The sequence below is a fragment of the Gavia stellata genome, chromosome 1 (assembly GCF_030936135.1).
Source record: "Gavia stellata isolate bGavSte3 chromosome 1, bGavSte3.hap2, whole genome shotgun sequence".
Lineage (NCBI taxonomy): Eukaryota > Metazoa > Chordata > Aves > Gaviiformes > Gaviidae > Gavia > Gavia stellata.
In genome coordinates this window covers 12,314,438-12,336,737 of record NC_082594.1, presented here as the reverse complement: position 1 = coordinate 12,336,737, position 22,300 = coordinate 12,314,438, and the positions used below count along the sequence as shown (strand labels likewise).

Here is a 22,300-nt window from a genome sequence, read left to right as displayed (position 1 = left end):
GCAAAATGGAGAGTAAAGACTTGGTTTTTCTGTAATAAGGGCAGAAATTCTCACCTAATCACTTGTCTTTGGGGGCTGTGGCCGTGGCAAAGCAATGCTGTACTAAAATCAGGACTCCTAAATGCTGGCATCTGCCAAACTGCTCCGTTGCTGATCTCTGTTATACCGGAGTCAAAACCAAGTAGCTCTGATCTGGGCAGAAACCATCACACTTTGTTGTACCTGTGTTGATGTTTTATCATCGCAAAATGATGTAATGATGTTTTACAGTATTAAAAATGATGTAACGATGTTTTATGTTCATTCACAGTAGGTTTTAATAAAATTTCAGCTGTAACTGGCACAGAAAGCCAGTTTATGTGTAAAACAGATAACAGTTGCTGAAAGCTCAGTGTTTGGCACGTGGCCAAAATCCAGATCACGGGCAATAGCGCACCACTTGAAAGCTTAGTGAAGCCTCAAGAGCCATTCAGAGTAAGGCACGAGCCTTTTTTCTTTTCCCCCTTGCTGTCACCGGAGCCTCCCAAATTCCAGCTCTGGAGGGGAAGGGTTTGCTACACCCAGCTCTGCAGGGGTGCAAGGCACCCTTCCCACGCTCAGGCACTTGCTCCTTCCCCAAATTTCCCCATTCTTCTACAATGCTCACCAAAAAAGCAATTTTCATCCCTATACCTGAATCCTGGTGCCAGAGCAGTGGTGCGCAGGGGCCACGGGTAAGAAGCTGGTTGAGGGCAACCTAGGATGGGGACCATCACCCCTCCAAGGACGTGTTCCCGGGGAAGGGCTTTCTACCCACATCCAGCCCAAATGCCCCAAGCCACAAACCATGGTTGCTGCTCCGTGTTTTGTTGCTGCCGCTGCCAAGAAGAGCCAACCCCATCACCTCCGTAGGTGTCTGCAGGCAGCTGCCAGCTGTGTTGTGCCCCATCCTCTCCCATCCAAAGCCAGGCCAGGCCCCTTGGCCCCCGTGTACCAGGATACAGCCCGGTCCGTAGACATCACTTCTTCAATTGCCATATATCTGGTGTCTCTTACAGCCCACCCTATAAGACATGACCACATTTCTGGCCTGGTTCAGTCCTTGTTCCAGGCCTTCATTTCTGCATCTCTACCGACTCTCCCACATCTAAGTGATTGCCTGACACCAATTCATTTGTTTTCCCTTTTTTTTTTCTTCTTTTTTTTTTTATGATAAACATGCATTACACTGTACAGAAGCAGACGTATTAACCTGGAGGGTTACTACACAGCAGTGCAATTCATTTGAAGATTCAGAACTATTTCAATGAATCATTTGCTAAGATTAACACCAGACAGCCAGCAAGGACCCAGAGACAGAGGAGCAACGCTTAAATATTTCCTGTTTCTGATGTGGTTTCAATCTGGTTTTGAAAAGGATCTAAAGCAAAACCTCATAGGAAGCTCATTGCTGTGACATTACAGGAAAGCCATGTTTTTAGAGCAGTAACAGCATCCCCAAGAAGCAAATTTCCTCCTCACAAAATTAGTCGGAGAAGATGGTTTTCTTACAGCCAAACTGTACTACTACTCTCATCTTCAGTAATGCACCAGAAAATGCCCGTTGTGCAAAGGCAGTTTGCTGCTATTTAGAGGCAACACCTTGAGGCAGCACCCGGGTGATGAGTTTCTGCACTGCATCCCGCTGCCCGCCCGGGTACCGCTCTGCGGCTGCCTGAGGCACAGCCCGCGCTGCCGGCGTGTACGGCTCCTCCTCTGCCACCCAAAAGCCACCCAGCCAAACAAAAATACAGAGCTGTCCTCCGAAAAATCCTCTTCCAATTTGTACCCTACTGACCAAGCGGTTCAAAAGAGATCGAGGCGTTTCAAATACCATCCAAAGCAATCATCTGAAATTAAAAAGTAAGGAAGGCAGCTTTACACTTTCCTATAAGCTCTGCCATGGTTTGTAAGGGAGGTCCAAAAATGACAGAACAAAAATGACATCGTTTCCAAGCCCACATCTGTCCTTCTGTCTCATAGCCAAACCAGAAAGGAGTATAAATACCTTATTCCACATTTAAAATATTTTCTCTGCCCTGTCACTGCATAAAAATCTCAGGTCAACAAGAAAGGAAAATAATTATTTAAGGGAAATAACAAAAGGACGGTCGAAGCGCTCCAGGGTCCCAGGGGCTACCCGAAGGCTGTGCCATGAATACACCAGGGTGGACTCATCAGTCCCTCCAATGGGTCACAAGGACCCTCCATCGAGGCTGGACACCCTTCCATGTGTGTCCCAGCCCATGAACCTTACTTTCTCTCCTAAGCATCAGCCCGGTTTCGAGAGGAGGGATTGCCATACTCCAGCCATGCAGCCGTGCCACTCTCCCAAGGCTGGGAGGAAGATTTGTATTTCCTTTGGCTCAGAAAAAAATAATTTACATGTCCTGCTTCTTGGTTTAGGTACAAAGAGCGGAGACATCGCTTCCAACAGTGTTGCAAAGGATGCTCTTGGTACCTCCAGCAGCTTTCCTCCAGAGGTGCTGGGACTCCTTTGCAGCCCCAGCTCCAACGAAGTGCAGGGGCTCAGGTAGACGTTGGTGATGGTTTCCCATCAGCAGCTCCCTGGTCAGTGCACAAGTTTTCTAGGTCACTTCTGGGGTGGCCGACTCACCCCTGCACCTGTAATTCTGCTCGGGAACCTCACGTTCACTGCCAGGCTCCTGAGCCCCGAGAGGACTGAACAAGCATCACTGTTTTCATGGGAGCAGAGCAACATCTTGCAGGAAGAAATCCAACCCACATAACGCACACCAGATGTTAGCAAGTAGCACCTCTCGTTTCCCACATGAAAGCCAGGAATCTACCACATCTGAGCCGGGAAAAGCCTCACCCCGGTGCCTGGCAGGGTTCACCAGACCATGCCCCCCCTCCACAGCTCCCTGCCCTGGGGAAAGAAATCCTCATCCCAGTGTTAGCTCCGATCCATGTTGTGCCATTCCCTTGCTCGAGAAGAGCTCCTGGTGTCTCCCAGCTTGGGTCCCGTCATTTCACTCTCCAAAAAGTGCATTGGCCAAGAAAGCACTAGCAAGACTAATGTGAAAAGGTGATGTAGGCAGCCAAACCCCATCTCTCCCAAGGAATCGTGCTAACACATCCAAATTTAACTGCCTACAAGGATGAACACTTTCTGTGAAACTTCAGCCTCGCGCGCTTGTTTTCATATGTGCTTCCCCTCAGCAAAAAAGAAAGCGGAGGAGCAAAAAAGCTATGAGCGAAGCAAAGCAAAGGCGCCTTGAAAGCAGCTCCTGAACCTGGCATGAGATCAGATAGATACAGGAAAGAGCGGAGCCAAGTCTGCCTGCCCGGGAGATCCCCCACAGATGCCCACACCTTCCCAATGGAAATCAGACGTGCGGGCGTGTGGGGGCAAACAGTGCCTGTCACAGCTCTTTCATCTCGGATGGTTAGAGGTTTTACAACTTTAGAATAACCCGATGGCTTTTTATCCCCTTCCCAGGCTCAGCTCCAGAGGAGAGGCAGGAGGCAGGCAGAGTATCTTCATCACAGCTCCAGCCTCCGAGCAGTTACCTGGGCATCAGCTCGATGTAGGAAGGGATGCATGTTCCTTAGGTGGCTGCACCAGGCTTTGCAGAAATATATGCATTTTAAAGGCTTCTATATATTATGAGCTATATGTTTGCCTCTGCAGCTGTAACAGTGAGTCTACAATATGCAGCCAGCCTAAATTTATTCAAAGAATTGAATCAATAATTGAAATTTCTACTTTGATCAAAGTGCCAGTGGCACAATGACAACTCATGTCAGTGTTGCTGCTCCAAGATAAAAGGGTAAGTATTAGTCAGAGCTGAAAGTAAGGGAAGAAACTCTTTGTAAAAGAGTGAAATACAAAGGCTGACATGGAGCTCGTGAGTGAGACAATGCTTCTGCTACAGCCGCCGCCACTTGTCAGCACAGCGAAGAGTCTGCAGACATTTTCACTATGCTATAAATTCTGATTTCCAAGCCATGAAAAACTCCAAGATAAAAATTAATCACACAAATTCTTAGGGAAGGATTTTCTGTTTCCCCTGGGGAAAAAAAAAAAAAATCATAAATCAACCAGCTACAACATACAGGCAAGACACTTGCAAAGCAGGAGTTTAAGCTACGATTAATTTTGCTGTACTTACTGCCTTTAAAAATGATCATGTTACAGAAAAGCACTGGCATGATCCGTGTCACTTGGATATTTAAGCCCTTCCATTAATTAACCAGAAGTGAAATAGGACCTGGGACTGTGGATCATTAAGTCTAGTTCCTTGTTACTTCGAGCAACCATACTATAAAACTCCCTTCTTGAACTGAATAAACAGCATGTGAAAAAGAGGATTTTTTTTCACCCCATTTGAGGGTGGTTTCAGGATCCTCTTCCTCAGATACACACAAATACTCTTCTCGGTTCCCGCTCACAGTCACTGACATCGCTCTTTATCCATCTATTTTTTTTGCCAGTGGTGTCCTTTAGGTTAAATAGCTTTCTCCCTGAGTCATTCCCACAAACTTGCAATGTACAAAGGAGCCTGGGATAAGGACAGAACAAAAATAGTACAAAGACTGTACAGTACTCTCTAACTGAAAATGCAAGGATTGAACTCTATCGTATGGATCTTCAGATTTCTACAGCTTTTCCTTTTTTTTTGACACAGGCAACAAACCACAGGCTAAGGATCCACAGTGCTTCATTTGATCCATGTGAAGAACTGCTCGTGATAACCCTACACTGAGCGGAGCCTTTGCATTATTCTTAAGTGTCACGTCTAAAGGAAAAGGAAATTAAACCTTCTTCCCACCAGAATATATATTAAAATTATGAACGTTCCGTTATTAAATCATTACACGCAATTTATATTCAGCCACTTTTAAAACGCAGAAATTTAATAAAGGTATTATACACTGAAGCGCTAACAAGATAATTGCCTTTAGTTCCTGCTCCCAGATGGCTGAGCTCAGATTTAGAACACGGAAAATCACAGTAACGGTCGATGGCCTGGAGCCATCACCTCAAAAAAGGCCCAAAAATGATGCACGTCACAGGCAGGGGGACATGTCCCAGGGGACGGGACAGGCCACTGGCAGGGACCCCCTGCCCACCCCAGGTAGGCATCCTGGGCGGCAGTGCCCCTGAGAAGTGCCTCCCTGCCTCTGCGGGATGCAGGAGCCCAGGCCAGGTCCCTGGGGGGACCCGGGTGCCTCCTGCCCTCCAGGCACCTCGGAGGACCCCTGTGCCATCCCTCAGCCCAGCAGGAACTTCACTGAAATATCTGCGCACAACACACACGTTGAGGAAGGAGGGCAGAGGAATAACAGTTGGCTTAGGTCCTAAATGGAGACTGAGTTTTACTAAAAGCATTTTAATTCATAAAATTGTTTATTAAATTAAATCAAATCAAATTAAATTAATAAAATCATTTCATTATTTTCCAGCCTGAGCCTTGATGACTGGAGTTACTGTTGTCTAAAGCACATTTATATTTGTGCTAACCAATATGGTCAGAGCAGATAATCCCAAGTATTGCTCAATTATTTATAATCCCAGGCTATGTTTTCCTGAGGTGTGGCATCCCACTCCTCGAAAGGCGCTGCCTCAACACGTGCCAGCTGTCATCGCCTGGCTCGTGCAATAAGGACCCGCTACAACTTCAAGACGTGGTGGGGAAAGGCATGGCCACACACCACAGTGGCACACGTCGGGGCTGTGGCAAGGCCACCGAGAGGCAGTGACAAGCAGGCATGCCAGCAAATGCTGCACGACCTGCTGCCGCACGCAGGATATACCTTACTGCAACGCTAAACTCTGCTCTCACCCGTGCTTGTCCAAATCCAGAGTGATTTCACCAGCTTCTACAGATCTACTCTGGATTTACACACACAGCAGCATCCCACCTACTGAAAGAGTCACTTAAAGGACCAAAAAAGAACAGATACACTTCCTAAATGCAACATTTCAACAGAAAAGTTGCCCTAACAATTTTTTTTTATAGAGGTGATGTTCTTGTTGTTATTACTATTATTTTCTATTTACTTCCAGCTATTTCTACTTCTGCCCTGAGCTGAAGGCAGGCTGTTCCATTTAAAAATTCAGGACACAAATGGGAACCAGATTACATCTATCCCAAACCTGCCAAAAAGCAATTGCTCTATGAAACCAAAAATCCTCCTGGGATTTTTCCCAAATCCGCAAAATATTCCCGAGCACTAAAGTTTCCACTGGGACTATTACATTAGCAGATAGATAGTCTCTGTGTGAAAACCCAAGTATGCAGCCATCCTCCTAATAGTTTCCAGGACAAGGAGGCTGCGCAAGGCACGTACTCCCACCTTAGCACCGAATAACATTAATACCAGATCTGGCCTTTCAAGCAACTTATACACCTTTCGGTGTCAAAAAATGGCACTGGGAACCATCAGACACTTGTTTCCCGAAGAAAAGCTGTAATGGTCAGCAGTAACACCTCCACATCACCCTGAAACCTCCATGTGCATCCCCAGAGTCCAGCTGTGCCTGACCCCCCGGGCAGCCCCACGCACATCCCTCCCGGAGCTGCTGCAGGGATCCCTACAAACCCCCTTTGGTGTGTCTGCGCTGGAGAAATGCAATGCCTTCAGCTCCACGCTGGCAGTTCCTCACAGAGGACCTCTTGCAAGGAGCGCCGGAGCTGTCTCTGTGAATCAGTCCTTCCATCCAGGATGCGGATGCACAGTGGATTTGGTCCAGATCACTGTGCGGGGCCAGGACCCTGGGAACTGCCCCTACGCTCCTCCACGATGTCGCAGGAGCAGCACATGCTTGGAAATGAAAGACAAGAGAGAGCAACCACTGATCCTGTGGGCATTGGGGCTTCGGAGGGGCTGCACGTGCTTGGGTCGGTCGAAGCTGCCTTCCTCCAGCTGCCCTCCTCCAGCAGCCGAGTGCTTTCCAAAAGAAAAGGGAAAGCAAAGCCCCCCCTGCCAAATGCTGGCAGAGAGCAAAGGGGAGCGATGGCCATCAGGACAGAGGAGGAGGATGGACACGCAGGTGATGAGGGGGCTCCCACCCGCCCCACACAGCCTGGGGAAACTGGGGAGCCCAGCCCCAGCAATACTGGGTGGCACATCCCTCCCTATTTAGCAACCTAAAACCAGCCCCCTGACTTCATCCCCTCACACCACTGCTCCAGTTGGGGCTGGGAATGCGGAAGGCTGGGCAGGATGCGGCCCCTCCATGGGGGGCCACAGCACGCACCCAGCGCAACCCTGGAGAGGGTTTTATTGTGCGCTCTCACCCACCCAATACTCCCTGCCCTCACCACTCGGGCACTTCTTGATAAGGTATTTATAGGACCCTTTTAAGAGCTTTTCTGGCCATTAGCAATGACTACATATATATAAAAATATATATCTTTTATATCTATACACACATCGAAAATATAAATATATATATGTAGCATATTTTGTATTTATCTATTATATATATGTAGTCATATATCGACATATATGTAAACATTAAAATTATAAACATAGATCTACATATATTTTTATGTATCACTACATATATGTAAATATATGTATAAATATATATATACAAAAATATATAACTCCATGCCCACCTGTGAGCAGGAACGGCACTGCCAGCTAGCTGTGCACAGGAAAATTCAGGGGAGTCCTCATCTTCACGGCCACCCCTCTCTCAGAAAGCTTTTTAGGCTTATTTTTGTGAAAGAAGACAAAACCTCAGCTCAGCGGATGCCCGATCGGGGCCTCGCAGACGCCTCAGCAGCCAGATCTGGGTCTCCGCGGGCGAGCGGCAGCCCAGCCCGGCCCGGCAGCTGCTCCCCGCTCCCGGGACGCTCCCACAGCACCAGGAAAGAGAAAAAAAATACCCTCTTTCCACCGAAAGAGGAAAAAGCGACCTTCCTGTATTTAAAACTATGAATCACAAACCCTGGCAGGAGCATTCGAGTTAAATTCACGTGGGTTGCTTTTTTTTTTTTCTCCTCTTTCAATGCTTTTTTTTTTCCCCCCCCGAACAGGAGTTTATCTTTGTTCTCCCTGCAGGGGTAGGAAGGTTAAATCTAAAAGTTCCCTCTCACCATCCCCCTACAACAACAACGTGAGAAAACGCTCTCCCGGCGTGGGAGGCCCTTCCTGCGGTTCACCCCGCCCGCCGGCTCTGCCCCCCCCGCGCACCCCGGCCACGCTCGCCCCGTCCTCGGCGGAGGAGCGGGATGGGGTCCGCCGTCACCCCCGCGGGTGCTCCCGGGGGGCCCCCTCCGAGGGCGCCCGCCCCACCGGGCCGCAGGGCTGGGCCGCGCGGTGACAGCTCGGCGCTGAGGGACCCGCGGGGAGGCTGCGATCGCTCCTGCGGAAAGACAAGCGGCCGCCCCGGCTCCAGCTGGAAGCGTTCCCCCCGCGGTCCCGGCCGCTCGCTCCGCTCTGCCGCGGGAAGGCCGGGGCGGCCCCCCTCAACGCCCGACGCCTCCCTCTCCCACAGGCACCCCGATTTGACCGGCGGCTGCTGCGGCGCTGCCCCGGGCTCGCTCACCCGGCTGGCTTTGCCTCTCCGGAGCGGAGAACGCGCGCAGAAGTACTCAGGGCGCGGAGAAACACGGAGTGCCCCGCGGCCGGCCAGGCTGGGCTGCTCGGCCCTAACGGTGCAGCGCGGCGGGGGAAGGACGAACTCGCCCCCGCTCCCACCCCGGGCAGGGTTTCCACGCGGCCCAGGGGCAGCCGGGTGTGCTGGGTCCCGGAGCCTGCTGAGGGCTGCCCAGGCCTGCCCGCATCCTCCCCGGCGAGCAGCGGGGCAGGTCCCCGGGGGGAGCGGCGGGTCGGCTCCCGGGGGAGCGGCGGCGCAGGTCCCGGGGGAGCGGCGGGGCAGGTCCCCCGGGGAGCAGCGAGCCCGCCCCAGCCCGGCCCGGCCCCCCACGCAGCGCCCGCTCCACGCACGGGTGGCTATGAGCAGGGACAGCCCGCACCGGCACTCCCGCGCACACCGGCACACCCCCCGGTGCGCTCCCCGGCACACACGTGGACAAAGGCACACGCACCCCCGCGCACACGGGTGCACACAGACACACGGGTGCACACACGTGTGTGCACGGACACGCACTTGTGCGGTGACACACGGACAGACACCCGCCGCCCCCCCGCCGCCGTTACCTCCGGCTCCGCGCCCCGCCGCCCCCGGCAGCACCTTGGCCATCCGCGCCGCTGCCCGCCGCCCCCAGGCGCGCTCCGCCGGGCGGGGCGGGGCGGGGCGGGCAGCGCGGCGGGGGCGGGGCCAGAGCCGGGGCGGGGCCAGTCGCTGGAGGCGGGGCGGGGCGGGGCCAGGGGTGGGGCGGGGCCAGGCGGGCCCTGCGCCTCCCGAAGGAGGGGGGCGGCCGCCGAGCGCCGCCGGAGCGGCGTCCAGGGGTGACTTGGGAGCAAGTGCCTCCCATCAAGGCTACGGGGTCGGCACGCTCAGGGGGAGCCCGAGCCCCCCAGGCTGGGCCACGGGGGGAGCTTTGCAGCCCCAGAGTCAGGGAAGACGCCTCGATGTGCCCAGGGGTGAGCCTGTGTGGCAGCACCGCCTCCCCACCTCATGCTTGGGGATGCTCGGGACTTAAATCCCATCCTAGATACCAACACAGGCTCCCCAAATCCCACTCCAAGCCTCGCAGGCAATGTGCGGTTGAAAGGAGTTACCCCGAGTCCCAAGCCCGTACACTAACCCCAGGCATCCTCCCCGTCTCCCAGGGCTCTGGCTGCTTTCCCTGCGCTTGGAGGAGCGGGTGGCTGCTGGGGAGTGACTGGGCTGTACCTAGACAGTGCGGAGCTGGGGCAGCCCCCCGTTCTTAAGTGCAGCCCCCCGTTCCTAAATGCAGCCCCTTTCTTCTGCTGCCCACCTGCTTCCTCATGCGTTTTCACGTGAGCAGCGGATGCACATATTCCATGACGTCAAGGGATTTATGGCCGATGCTGGACAGAAGCACTGTGGTAATGGGAACGCAGGACATTTGTCAGCTCAGGGTTTCTTTGCCGTTTGGCGCACCAGCTCCATGGGAAGTGTTTTCATTAGGGTGGAGCCCCTGCTTCATCTCCCCAGCCCACCCTGGCCCTGCTGCCAAGGGGGGTCTGGCAAGGGGGACAGATCTCCTCGGGTTTTTGCACTGCGCTTCATCCCCCTCCTCAGGGCCATGTGGGCACGAATTGAGTTCAGCAGTTCCTTTGCATCCTTTTCCCAGCACTGCCCCACAGGGTATACATCTTTTTGGATGACTGGTGCCGCCAGCACGCTGCTTGGGTTTCCCCATCTCATTGCTCCACCCTCCTTCAGTCCAGCAAGATGCCCAGTGACACCGGGATTATCATTTGATTTGCACTCATTTCTCCCAGCTCTTAACACACGGACAAGATTTTCAGGCCCCAAAGGGACTGGTGGTGGCTTCTGCCTCCTGAAATACTGCGCAGAAGGGGTATAAGCAGGTGGAAATGCAGCGACAGGCTGAAGAGGAATGTGCCCAGTCCCACTGCAGCCCTGTAAAGGGGCATGGAAAGATGGGAGCCGGCCTGGTGCCATCGCTGCAGGGCTGGATGGATGCAGTGGGGACTCCCAGCAGCTCCAGGTGCTGGGAGCGTGCTGTGAATCACAGCAGTCTGAGGCATTGCTTTTTTGAATCACAAAACCCAGCTTTGCTCGATGTTGCTTAGGTGTATGCAAGACCCGGGGAATAATATGGGAAAGGGGCACAGGAAGAAAAAATATTGGTGGTGAAATCACGTTCCTCCGTTTCCGCATCTGCACATCTCCCACGGCAGCAGTTACCCCAGAACTGTGTTTCCCATGTGAGCTGAGCATCCTCAGAGGTGCCCTTCCCTCTGTGTCAGCGTGCAAGGCAAGGTGACAGTCGGGTGCTGTCCCTGCGGGTGTCTCTCTGAAGCTTTGAAACCGAGGCAGCTATTAGCTGTCTCCCTGAGGTCACCTAATACAGGCTGGGGTTATGCTTAAGCAGGAGAGCAGAGAAATGCAAATATGCTGCTGTTGGAGCGGGAGGCAAGGGCACCATCACATCCTTGGCCTCCTCAGGGGAAAAAACACAGGCTAGTGCTTGCTTAGGGTACCAGACTTGGACAAGAGAGGGATGTTCAGTTCCCTTGTCTCCTACAGATGCCCTGAGTATCTCAGAGCAAGTCAGTCCCAAATTAAGGTTTTTAAATGCTAAATCCTATGCAAAATCATGGGGAACCTTGATGATAGATAGAATTAGACACCTCGGTCCCCTGGAGGAACTGGCCTTTCGTTTTTCAGATTGTATAGCTGCTCTCTCCTACCTCCCCTGGAGATAAATGTTGGCTTTGCTTATAGACACAGGCAAACCATGAATCTGCTCAGCTGTAAGTGAAGGTGAAATTTTGCCCTTGGCTTGTTAGGTGCCTGTTCACAGCAGTGGATGAAGTTGGATGAGAGCACTACTCGCCGAGCCCGGTTCAAAATGGCAGTTCAAGCGCTGCTTTTTGTCACGCTCCAACTTTATCATTTGGTTAGGCAAAATGGGACACATTAGTTTGGTTATTCTGCTTCACAGTCTGTGTCGTGGGGGACTGGGCGATTGCAGTGTGATTTGGCTGTACTACCCACAGCCAAGCAGACGCAGCCTGTCCAAGGGCTTATTTTGTTTCTCATTCTGGCCCCACGGCCTATACTCCCCTTTTAGCTACTGCTGCATGATGATCAGTGATGATTTTGGTGCTAGAAGAACAAATATATTAAGAAAAAGGATCATCTGCTGTCTTGTCTTTCAGTAGCATCACAAGGACCTCATGAACCACGCTGTTACGTTTCCAAGGAAAACAGCCTTTCTTTCTGCCTAGGTAAAAGTATTTTTTTCTCTTTTCCCTTACATTATTAATTTTCTGGAGCATGTTTCCAAGTGGTATTCAAAGTCTTCTTCCTGTTCAACTCTAGTTTGGTTTGATAAACTAAGGGTGGTAGACTGGAGAGGGAGTTCTCTAATCCCTCTGTAGTTTCATGCACCTGATAACCACTGGGGAGCTGTGTCTGCCCAGGAGGACAAGGCAAGCTTCTCCACTTTGCAGCTCCACTAATTATATGTACACGTTTTAATATATCTATAAATATATATATTATATATACATAAATATATATATTAAATATATTGTTCCCCTAATGAATTTTGGAATAGCTCCACTATTTTTTTATATATATTTGTTTTTTTTATGTTATTCCCCCACTGAATTTGGAGAAGCGAATAAGTTCATCCTTCCACCACTTTTGGTCCTAGCCTGCTCAGCTGGGGCCAAGTGCCACCACAACTCCAGTTGTCAGGTCAGCAGAGCAGAGCTGACACCTCCCTTGGGCTTCTCCCTGGTAACTATAGATCCAGGAGACACACATGATCCATGGGCTGGAAGCACATGTCTGTTATACACTGCTGCGGAAAATAAACACCTCTCATGGATTTCCCGCATATTTCAGCAAGCTGTGTGGGAAGGGAAAAGCAGTTCCAGGTGCCTCCCTGGCTCAGCCATTAGCAGCCCCTTGGATCACTCAGCATCCCTGTGGATCCTGAATCCCCCATGGCTGGGGAGGTCTGAGCGGTTGCTACCTCCAGACCCAGGGCTGGACCACTGAGGCCCTGCAGAAGGGACGCGGCCATCCCAACCCACAAGCGCTCCCGCGTATTGACACTCGTTACATTTGCACCCACCCATGCGTGTAATCCCACAGATTCCTAATGCTGCAAGCAAACAAGTAATTGTCCTGCTCCGCCTGACACTGCGGCAACCCCAAATGCCTGCACACAGTTTCACTTCTTGCTGTCGCTGCTGCTTTTAACGACGGCCGATGGGCAGCCAGAGAGTTACAGCCCCGTTAACACCATCGATGGGGACGGCGCGAATAACTGCCGTGCAATGATGAGACCACAGCAAGACCCAAATCAAGAAATCGGAATACACGGTGTAGAAAGCTTCACCAAGGTAAGTTTAGTAAATAAAAGCCACAAAGCATTTGACGTGAAAGATGTCCTTACTGCTATCTCAGGTGGAGCTAATTCTACCTCTTCTTGATAGTCAGAGGCTTCACCTACCCCGCAGAGACCCTTCTACCCATCCTCAGCATCCCCGAAGCATCTCTAACTACTGAGCAGAGGGGAATCCTCTTGTAGTGCTGGAGCAGCGCTTTCTAAACCACATCTGCAGAAGGGTTTTAAGCAATCTTGCTACCAGGCAGGCAGTGAGCTCAGTGGCTCAGGGACCCCCGAAGAAACCCATCCTGCTAAATTAATAGCCACTGTTAAGATTTCCACAATGACAACTGTACATATTTATCAGGTCCCCTCTGATATGCACTTAACAGGCAGCATTGTATTTCGAGGCAGCAGAAATATCTCTACACATCTGTTTTTCCAGTTCTGCCAAAGAGCTTTCATTTTTCTCTAATAACTTGACCTGTTTGGTTTCTGGCAGAAGACGCCTAAGCAGAGCACTCACTCTCTGGATTCACTCCAGTATGGGATGAGGTCAGGACAACAATGAAAAAGAAACAGCTGGACGGCCACAAAGCAGTGCGAACAAACAGGGCAGGGACTAGGGCTTTTTCTTTCCTTCCCTTTTTATTTATCCAATGGGATTTCATTCCTGGGCATATTTATTCCCCCGGCAGACGGTATCACAAAAGCAGTGTTTCCTGCAAGCCGCCGTTGTGGGGAGCCTCCTGCAGCAGGCTGACCGTACCCAGGGTGCAGGTATAAATAGCACAGCCAGCTAATCCCTCCTCTGGCCGGCTGTCGGGAAATGTGAGGCACAGGTCCTAGGGGTTTCCACTGAGATATTGCATCTCCTACAAAAGCATTTTCATCTTGATTTTGGCAAGGTGGGATTCATACCCCCCCACTCCTGCTTTATTTTTCCGTTTCATCATGGTCTCGTTAGTCTATCCAAGGCTTTCTGGGCTGGGGGCATTTTTCAATCAGTCTTCTTTCTTTTTTCTGATATTCAGCTAAGTCACCTTAAAGCAGCAAGCAGAAAAATTGCCGGTGGGGCAGGAAGGAGGTGAAAAAGAGGGGAGGGATGAGGGAGTGGAAGACAGCGAGAAGACATACAAGCACGGGAGAGAGACAGCGAAGCAGTCTGCACATGTTCCCCTGTTGGGAGAGTTTCTCCCTCCCTGACCTCACTTTCTCCACGGCCAGAAATTCCACCTCGGCACTTGCCAAGGAGACAATGCAGCATTCGTCTGCTGGGCCACAAAGCAAGTGTGAAATGTTCTGTTTTAATCATTTACAGAACAAAAGGAACATAACAGTCACCATCTGATTCGTATCTGCTGAAATCCATCAGCCAAAGCTGTGGGAGAGGAGAGACAGATGAAGAAAGGAAAGGAAGAGGAGGTGTGGGTTTGGTTTGTTTTTTTCTTCTGGTTAGTCACTGTGGACCTAAGGAAAGACAAGGACCGTGTTGGATTATACCGAAGTTTAAAAGCCCCTGGTGTCCTCTCTCTGACATGGCCTCTGGTAGATGACTGCAGAGAAAATACAAGGAACAGTACAAGTACAAATGCTGTTTCCTCTAGTATGTGATCCTGTTTCCCTTCCTGAGCCAGAGGTTGTAGCTGCATCATCAGGTTTCAGAGCCCTTCATAGACCTTTCTTCCATGATGTTTTCTAATCACTTTTTGAGCCCATTTGTACTTTTGGCACCCTGGACATCCTGTGGCAGCGAGTTGCACAATGTAATTGTGTGCTGTGTGAAGACATACTTCCTTTGGGTTGTTTTAAGCCTTTCCTTATTTCACAGAATCACAGACTAGTTGAGTTGGAAGGCGCCTCTGGAGGTCATCTGGTCCAACCCCCCTGCTCAAGCAGGGCCACCTAGTGCCAGTTGCCCAGGACCATGTCCAGACGGCTTTTGAATATCTCCAAGGATGGAGACTCCACAACCTCCTGGGACAACCTGTGACAGTGCTCAGTGACCCTCACTGTAGAAGAAGTGTTTCCTGATGTTCAGAGGGAACCTCCTGTGCTTCAGTTCGTGCCCATTGCCTCTGGTCCTGTCCCTGGGCACCACTGAAAAGCGCCTGTCTCTGTCCTCTTTGCATCCTTCCTTCAGGTATTTATAGATATTGATGAGATCCCCCAGAGCCTTCTCTTCTCCAGGCTGATGAGACCCACCTCTCTCAGCCTTTCCGCACAGGAGAGGTGCTCCAGTCCCTTCATCATCCTTGTGGCCCTTCGCTGGACTATCTCCAGTATGTCCATGTCTCACTTGCACTTATTTACTTCTATGCCATTCATAATTCTTGTACTTCAACTGTATCCTCCTTCAAGCATCTCTTTTCCACATCATCGAGTTAATAGTTTACTCAGTGTCTGCTTTCATAGAAGCTGCTCTGTCCCCCGGTCACCTTTGCCTCCCTTGCCTGGTACTTCTCCAGGGAACCTCAGAAATGTGCTCACTGCTCAAGGTACAGGTGAGCCATGCACTGACTTACACAGCAGCAGACCACAGAGAGGCTTCCAAAGGTTGGGCACGGCAAGCAGAGCACCAGTCTTTAAGACGAGGAGAGAAAGAACAGTTAGGAAGTGATTTCCCAGTCATTGTTAATTCCATCCTTGGAAGCACTGGAACGACCAAAGGCTTTGCAAACATGTAGAAAAGGAGGGTATGAGTAATAGCCAGTGCAGATTCAGCAAGAACAGACCTGGTCAGACTCATCGAATCTTCTGCGATGAGGTAATAAACCTTGCAGATGAGGGGGGAGGTGCAGATGCTGTTTATATTGTCGTATAAGTAAGGCTTGTGATACTGTGTCATATGGTATCGCTATAAGCAAGAGAGGGACACCTGGACTAGAAGAAAGTATGAATAGATGGCTGCATGACTAGTCAAAACCCTTCTTGGAGGTTAGTTACTCATGGCATGAGGAGACGCAAAAAGCTTCTCATAAATCTGATACTGATCAGCATTTCCACGAATGACTCAAAATCCAAGCACAGCTTTTTACGTTTGCAGTTGACAGCAGGCTGGGACAAGCTGCCAGAAAGCTGGATGCAGGACTGGAGGTCAAGGCAGACTTGATGAGCAGGAAAAAAAGGATGCGATCCAGTGACTCTCTGTTGGGATCCTCCTCCACCCCCGCACAGAGGACAAGAAACTCTGTCTGACCTGTGGAAGGGCTTTTCCCTGCTTATGCCTGCTTTCGGCAGCACAATGCGTCATTGGCTTAAATTGCAAGAAAACCTTTCCTGGGAAGGCTGCTAGGACAGGTTGGTCCTCCATGTGGGGTGAGCAGGAGGCCCTAGCCCTGCCTTCAGGCAGGAGGGAGGCGTAGCTGACCTCCTGAAGTCCCGCTCAGACCTGCCTTTCTGTGTTTTTTATGGTAATGATGCTTTGTTATGATATTGATGTTTTGTCTCAGGATGTTGTTATTGTAATGCTGCTTTATTCTCTGCTCCTCTACTAAGAACTCCTGCTGTTCAGGGGGCTGGTTTGACCAGGGCTGAGTATTTTTGACTTGGTATTCTCTGGCCCTGGTTACATGAACACTTCAACACAGCATAACTCTGAGCTGCTACGGGGATGGTCATGTCCTCTCCCCCTCCAACACGTGCTTGCTCTTACCCCCTCGCTTGCCTGGCACCACAGACCATGCAGCTGTGCATGACTCAGGTCAGGAGACTGATCCAGCTGAAATCACCAGCCGGCAGGGAGGCAGGAGGAGAGATCAGTTTTCCATTACTTGTTCTGCTATCTCACATCCTTTGTCTGTCTTGTCTACCTTGGATGGAGCAATCGCATCTTTTGCTATGTTTGGAAGGCAGAGTGGAAATGTAAGGTGATACAAGCACTGGTTTGAATAATTGTTTCCAGACTGAGGGATGTCTAGTACTGCTGTGCAGAGGAAAGCAGTATCTGAGCGGCTCCTGCTGCACCTCAGCTGGGAGTGGCTCTGTGCCAAAGCCCTGGGAGATGCCATCCACCACCTAAGGAGGCAACAGTTCGCACTGGATGGCACAGACTACTTCCCTGTTAACAGTAGGAGGATGCCAGGAAGCCGGTTGTCCCGTGCTTCAGCCCTGATCCCTGCCCCTCCAGAGTCCTGCCCCTTGACCGGGGGTCACCACAAGCCTCATTTTGCACATCTAAAACATCTGTCTAGCTGCTAATGCATTTCTTTGCTACTCAACTAAAACCAACCAAATCTTATTTGGGAGAGGGAGCTTATTCTTTGTCACTGAATACGTTTGCTAAGCCTTGGAAGGTTTGCCAAGGTTAAGAGAAACAGGCATGTATCACTGAGGGAAGGCACTGGTCAAGGGATAAGATGAGGAAGATCAAGAAGAAAAGGAGCTGGTGGAAGCTGTGTGACAGAAAATGCATTTTGAAGTTACTTGACTTGTTTTAACAGCAATCGGGTAATGAATGAGGCAGCCAAGGGAAGGTTCTTGGCTTTATTCCCCTGTTAGACACTCTCTGGGTGAACGCATGTCAAAGCAGTCTCTATCCTGACACCAAGTGGAGAAAACTCACAAGGACTCCTTTAAAATAGTGTATAAGATTGCCAGTGAGGACAGATGCCGGCCCCACCACCCCTTCTAGCACCAGCAAGGCATCATACAGTTTATAGGCTTTTTTGTATTTATAGGAATTTTTTCAAGATCCTGGCTCTTAGCAGCAGAGGTTTACAGCAGAGATAGTTACACATGATAAAAATCGCCTTTCTGGGCTCCTGCAGTTTTTACCCTCCTACCCCAAGTTTTCAGTAGTGCCGCATGTGGTGAGCAGCGCGGTGTGTGCACACAGAGCATCCTTGCTGGGGACGAGGTGGGTTTCCAGAGTGCTGGGAAAGTTGCAGACTCACTGAAACTGGCAGGGACCTCTGGAGATCATCTGGTCCAACCTGGACCTGGCCACCCAGGACCATGTCCAGACAGCTCTTCAATATCTCCAAAGACGGAGAATTCATTGCCCTGAAAGTGAAGAGGAGGGTGCCTTTTCCTTGGGAGGAAGGGCTGGTGGTCGGTCGTGTAAGGTAACGGGCATTGCAGGGTACCGGGGCGGCCCCACCATGCTGCCAAAGAGCAAAGCGTAGTGCACAGACCTGAGCCCAGCATCTCTCCCAACACATCTGATTTGCACTTTCCCACATGCTCCATCTCCAGCCTTCCCCCACTTTCTCAGGACGGGCTGGGGCTTGATTTCCCCCGTCCCTGCATGTCTAGACCTCCAGGGCTGGGTGGCCAGAATCCTCCTACAGAAGCTTCCCATCATGCAGCTCAAGTCCTCGCCCCCACCTTACCTTAAACACCTCTAACTCATCCTGAGAAACACAACTTTTTTGACCTTGGCCCTGGGATTAAGGGGAGGTCGCTGCTATATAGGGTTCCCCCATGGATTCAGCCTCTGAAGCCTTCAGCTTCCCATGGCCATTTGAGGTTGTTTTCTCCTTGGGTGTCTTACTCTTCACTTTCACTTTACACACCTCTGCTTCTGCCTCCCAGGAGGAAAAAAACCCTTATCATGTTGCAAGGCACCAGAGTCACAGAAGCTCCAGTGCCAGCCACAGGCTAAACCTCAAACCCCCAGCCAAGAAGCAGCAGCATCCAAGAGAACTCTGCACCAGAAAGGTGACAGCTTCTCTCCCAGGGGAAAAAAATCCGCATCAGTTTAATACAGAAAGGTCTAAACACATCTAGCATCAAGCTGTCCCATCCCTGTGATGGATGGCATTCAAAAGCAACACAGAAAGGAGGCACTGGTGATGACGAATTTATGCAGTGGAAAGCATTCAGTGGCTCCCTGTGTTTTAAGTAGTCTCCTAATTACTCGACACAGGGAAAAAGGAAGAGGAAAATGTATCATGCATGGACTTACCCAGCTGATCCAGAGCAAACAGGGCTGAGGCACCTTCGGAGAGTTCATTATCTGAGGGAAGAAGAACAAATCCTCAGAAAGGTCAGCTAGAGAGGGAGGTGTGGAGAGCTGGGGTGACAACACTGTTTTAATCACACTGCAGATAAGTCCCTGTTCAGCTTGCTTCCAGTTCAACCCTGACAGCCTTTATATGTGTGTTGTGGGGGTTTTTTAAATCCAGCTGTTATTGAAAAACCTTGGAATCCGCTCAAGACAGAGACTTGGCAGGATGAACCCTTATCCCCCTCCAGCATCACTGAAGAGCAAGAGCTCTGCTGACCCGTCTCTGCCCACGCTGGGATCCCCGGGCTGTGCTCCCCTTTTCGGCTGTGCCACAGCTTTCCGCTCCCTTTCCCCAGCTTGCCCAGTGCTCAGGGCACAGCCAGGAGCATCCTGCCTGCAGCAAAGCTTTCCTGCATGCTACAGTCTCCTCCAACAACAGCAGCTGGGGTAGGTTTAACCAGCGGGAGCAGGAAAATGCTCCGGCTGGGATTTTTCAGAGGCTGAGCAAACCCTTGAGTCATCTGATAATAATATTGCTGTAACTCAGTGCCTGTGGCAGGTTAGATTATGGGCTCTGGAAACTCCTGAGCTGGTGGCATCTCTCACCAAAAGCTCGTGGGAAATTATTTTAGATCCCAAACCCAATCCCACCATAAGCCCACCCACCCTTGCCTGCTCCCAGCTGCAGAGCACAGCGCACAGGGATCCCTCACTGCCAGACAGACCTGCAGCCACATAGCAGTATGTGGCCAAGTATTAAATGCCATTTGTGCCTTGGAGTTGGTGGGGATTTCGTTATTTTCAAACATTTCTTGCAATGTCAATATGCTGCTAAATTGCAGAAACTCAATGCAAATTAAAAAAAAAAATAAAATAAATTTGCAGAGAGTGGTGTTTTTCCGTTTGGTTTTTGGGTTTTTTCCTTTCAGGTTCATGGCATTTGTTCAATGCATGGGCTTGACCAAAAAACCCTTTTGGTCTGGGCTCTGTGGACTGTTCCTACTGGGTTCAAGGAGGATGTTTAAGAAGAGCAGGTGCATAACATCGTATAGTAATCCATACCTGTGACATTTCTAAGAGATCTCGCCCCTCCACTATAAAATACTGCTAGGCCCATCAGTTAGAAAAGACTGTGAGCCACTAATTTAGGATAGCAACGGGCTGCATACAAAACCAAAGGCCAATGTATATCCACGTTTAACTGTTGGACTTTTATAAACTCCTGACAGCAGCAACTCTGCCCACCTTTGCTTTATAGACCCAAGCACAGTGGGATCCCAAACCCAACAGCTACAAACAGTAACGCAGACCACGCACATGGCGAAGATTGTAGAAAAAAGCCAGAAGCAGAGATTGTCCTATCGGGGAAACAGGATGGACTGCAGCAAGCACCCCTGTGCTGGTCCCTCGGAGCCACCCTTGGCTGGGCACCTGCAGAAGCAGCAGATGTGCTGTCATAAGGATGCCACCCAGTGGTGCTTGGCTGGGGAGACTGAACCTAGGGCTGCTGGGTGCAAAAGCATAAACCTACTTATCTAATTCAGGTCTCGCGGAAAAGGAGGCGATGCCGCATCTCAGACTGCCCCGTTCCCCTTGCCCAGGCATCTGGGCTATCAGCAGGAAGCCAAAGGAAACAGATGGAGATAAGCAAAGCATTTTACCAAAGCAAAATGTTTCTGTTCCCAAGGTGCTGTCATCTGGAAGGCTGTGGGTTTATTTTGGTTTTAGTCCGGGGCACAGCGTGTCCCAGCAAACAAGGAGCTTTGCCGAAGGAGGGGCAGCTTGTGCTGGCCCAGGGGACGGGGACCTCCAGTGATGAAGATGAGCTGGGGCTGAGCAGGGAGCACATGTGGCTGCTTCTGCCAAATGTTTGAACGGGGATTAAAAAGCAAATTAGAGCAGCTGGCTGGAAATTAGGTAGAGATGAACTGACAGAGGAAACAGTTCTGCTGGCCGTTCCCCACTGCATCTGCCCCTAGTGCTTTCCTGAGATCGGCAATTTCTGGAGAGCGATGGACCCCAGCCTTGGGCTGGGAGGTCTTGTGTCATGCTAAGGTGGGCTGAAACCTTGAATGGTCCTGCACAGGGAGCCCCAGCTGGGGCAGCCCTCGGCCCTCCTGTCACTGCTGGGACAGCGTGTGGCCCTGGAGCCATCCTAAAGTGTCCCACGCAAATATGATTGAAGAGAGAAGGGGGGATTTTACTAGCTCTCCTCCTCACTCCTCCCCAGCCAGTGTCATCTGCAGAGTCCTGCTTGTGGACAATGAGGGCACTCACATCTAGCACAAGTGGCATATTAACTTGTCAAAAGGTGGGTGTTGGGGTTCTTTTTTGGCAAAACACCACTCCAGAGAAGGAAGACAAGCCAAGATCGAGTGCTTCTGTCAGTGTGCCAGCTCCTCGGAAGACACTGCAGTTTGGGTCAGACCTTTCCCACCTTCATACTGAGTACTGCCTTGCTCTGGACATAGCCCAGCAAAACCCCTGGGAACACTGCAAGCACAGTGAAGGGCAGCAGCACATCAGGGAGGCTCCCTGCATGTTCACTGGGTGGATTAAAAACCAGCATTCATGTCCTACCTCCTTTCACACTGGCAAAGGAATGGATCCCACCATGAGACAACCAGTTGGTTTCATCCAGCTTCCAGTTTTCAACAGGGTCCATCTCTGATCTGGAACATCAAAGATCTGCTTGCAATGCCTCCTGCCGCTCTCTCTGGGGAATAACCAGAAGATATTCTGAGTGTCTGTTGTGGTCCACACCATGGCCAGCTGCTGAGAAGCTTCCCTCAGCAGAGGAAAATGTCTTGTCAATATTTCAGGAAAAAAAAGAAAAAAAATCAGGGAGAAAAATCGCATGGCTTACAGGGGACTATTGGACGAAGGAGTAGCTGACTCTGCCAAGCCTTGACTCGTCACATCGATAAGTATCCTTGCTGTGCCAAAAGGCCACTGACGCTTGGACCTCTTCCATTTTCTGTTGTCAGTCCGACCAACACTGAGAAATTCCTAATCCCTCACAATATTTGCAGGGGTGAGGTTTTATTTCTGAGCAGGGTGACATGCCACAAGGGCGTCCGTTGGGGACGTGTGTCTCGGCTCTATGTGCCCAGCCTGACCGCTGTGGGGTCCTGGCCGGTGAGGGGAGCGGGCAGGGGTGTTGGCCCTTGCTCCTGCATCCCAGCCCCTCCATGGATAGGAGTTACAGGCTGGGAGTTATCAGTTGTGCGTTAAGAGCTGGCGCAACCACCGGCTGCTTGGCTTTCGCAGCTGCCCCGGCCCTGGAGCTGTGGCCGTGAGCTGCCGGGGAGGACGGAGATTACTGAGCAGTAAAAGCTGGAGCTCCTAACCCCAAAAACTCCCTTTCTGGTGTAGACACTGAATT

The 22,300-nt window shown here is 50.9% G+C and overlaps 1 protein-coding gene across 2 annotated transcripts in view; it reads right to left on the bottom strand.

Annotated features, from left to right (window-relative positions):
- Positions 1-21,580, bottom strand: part of AMOTL1 (angiomotin like 1) — a 70,481-nt gene extending 48,901 nt beyond the window's left edge. The window contains exons 1-2 of one of the 2 annotated variants that reach the window (XM_059817791.1): positions 21,496-21,580; positions 18,874-18,924 (exon numbers count right to left, since the gene is read on the bottom strand). In XM_059817791.1, coding sequence (XP_059673774.1) covers positions 18,874-18,924; positions 21,496-21,580 — 136 coding nt within the window. Of the gene's footprint in view, positions 1-9,159; positions 9,192-18,873; positions 18,925-21,495 lie in introns of those variants that run through there. The other variant, XM_059817800.1, reaches the window with a different exon arrangement.
- Positions 21,581-22,300: the final 720 nt, after the last annotated feature.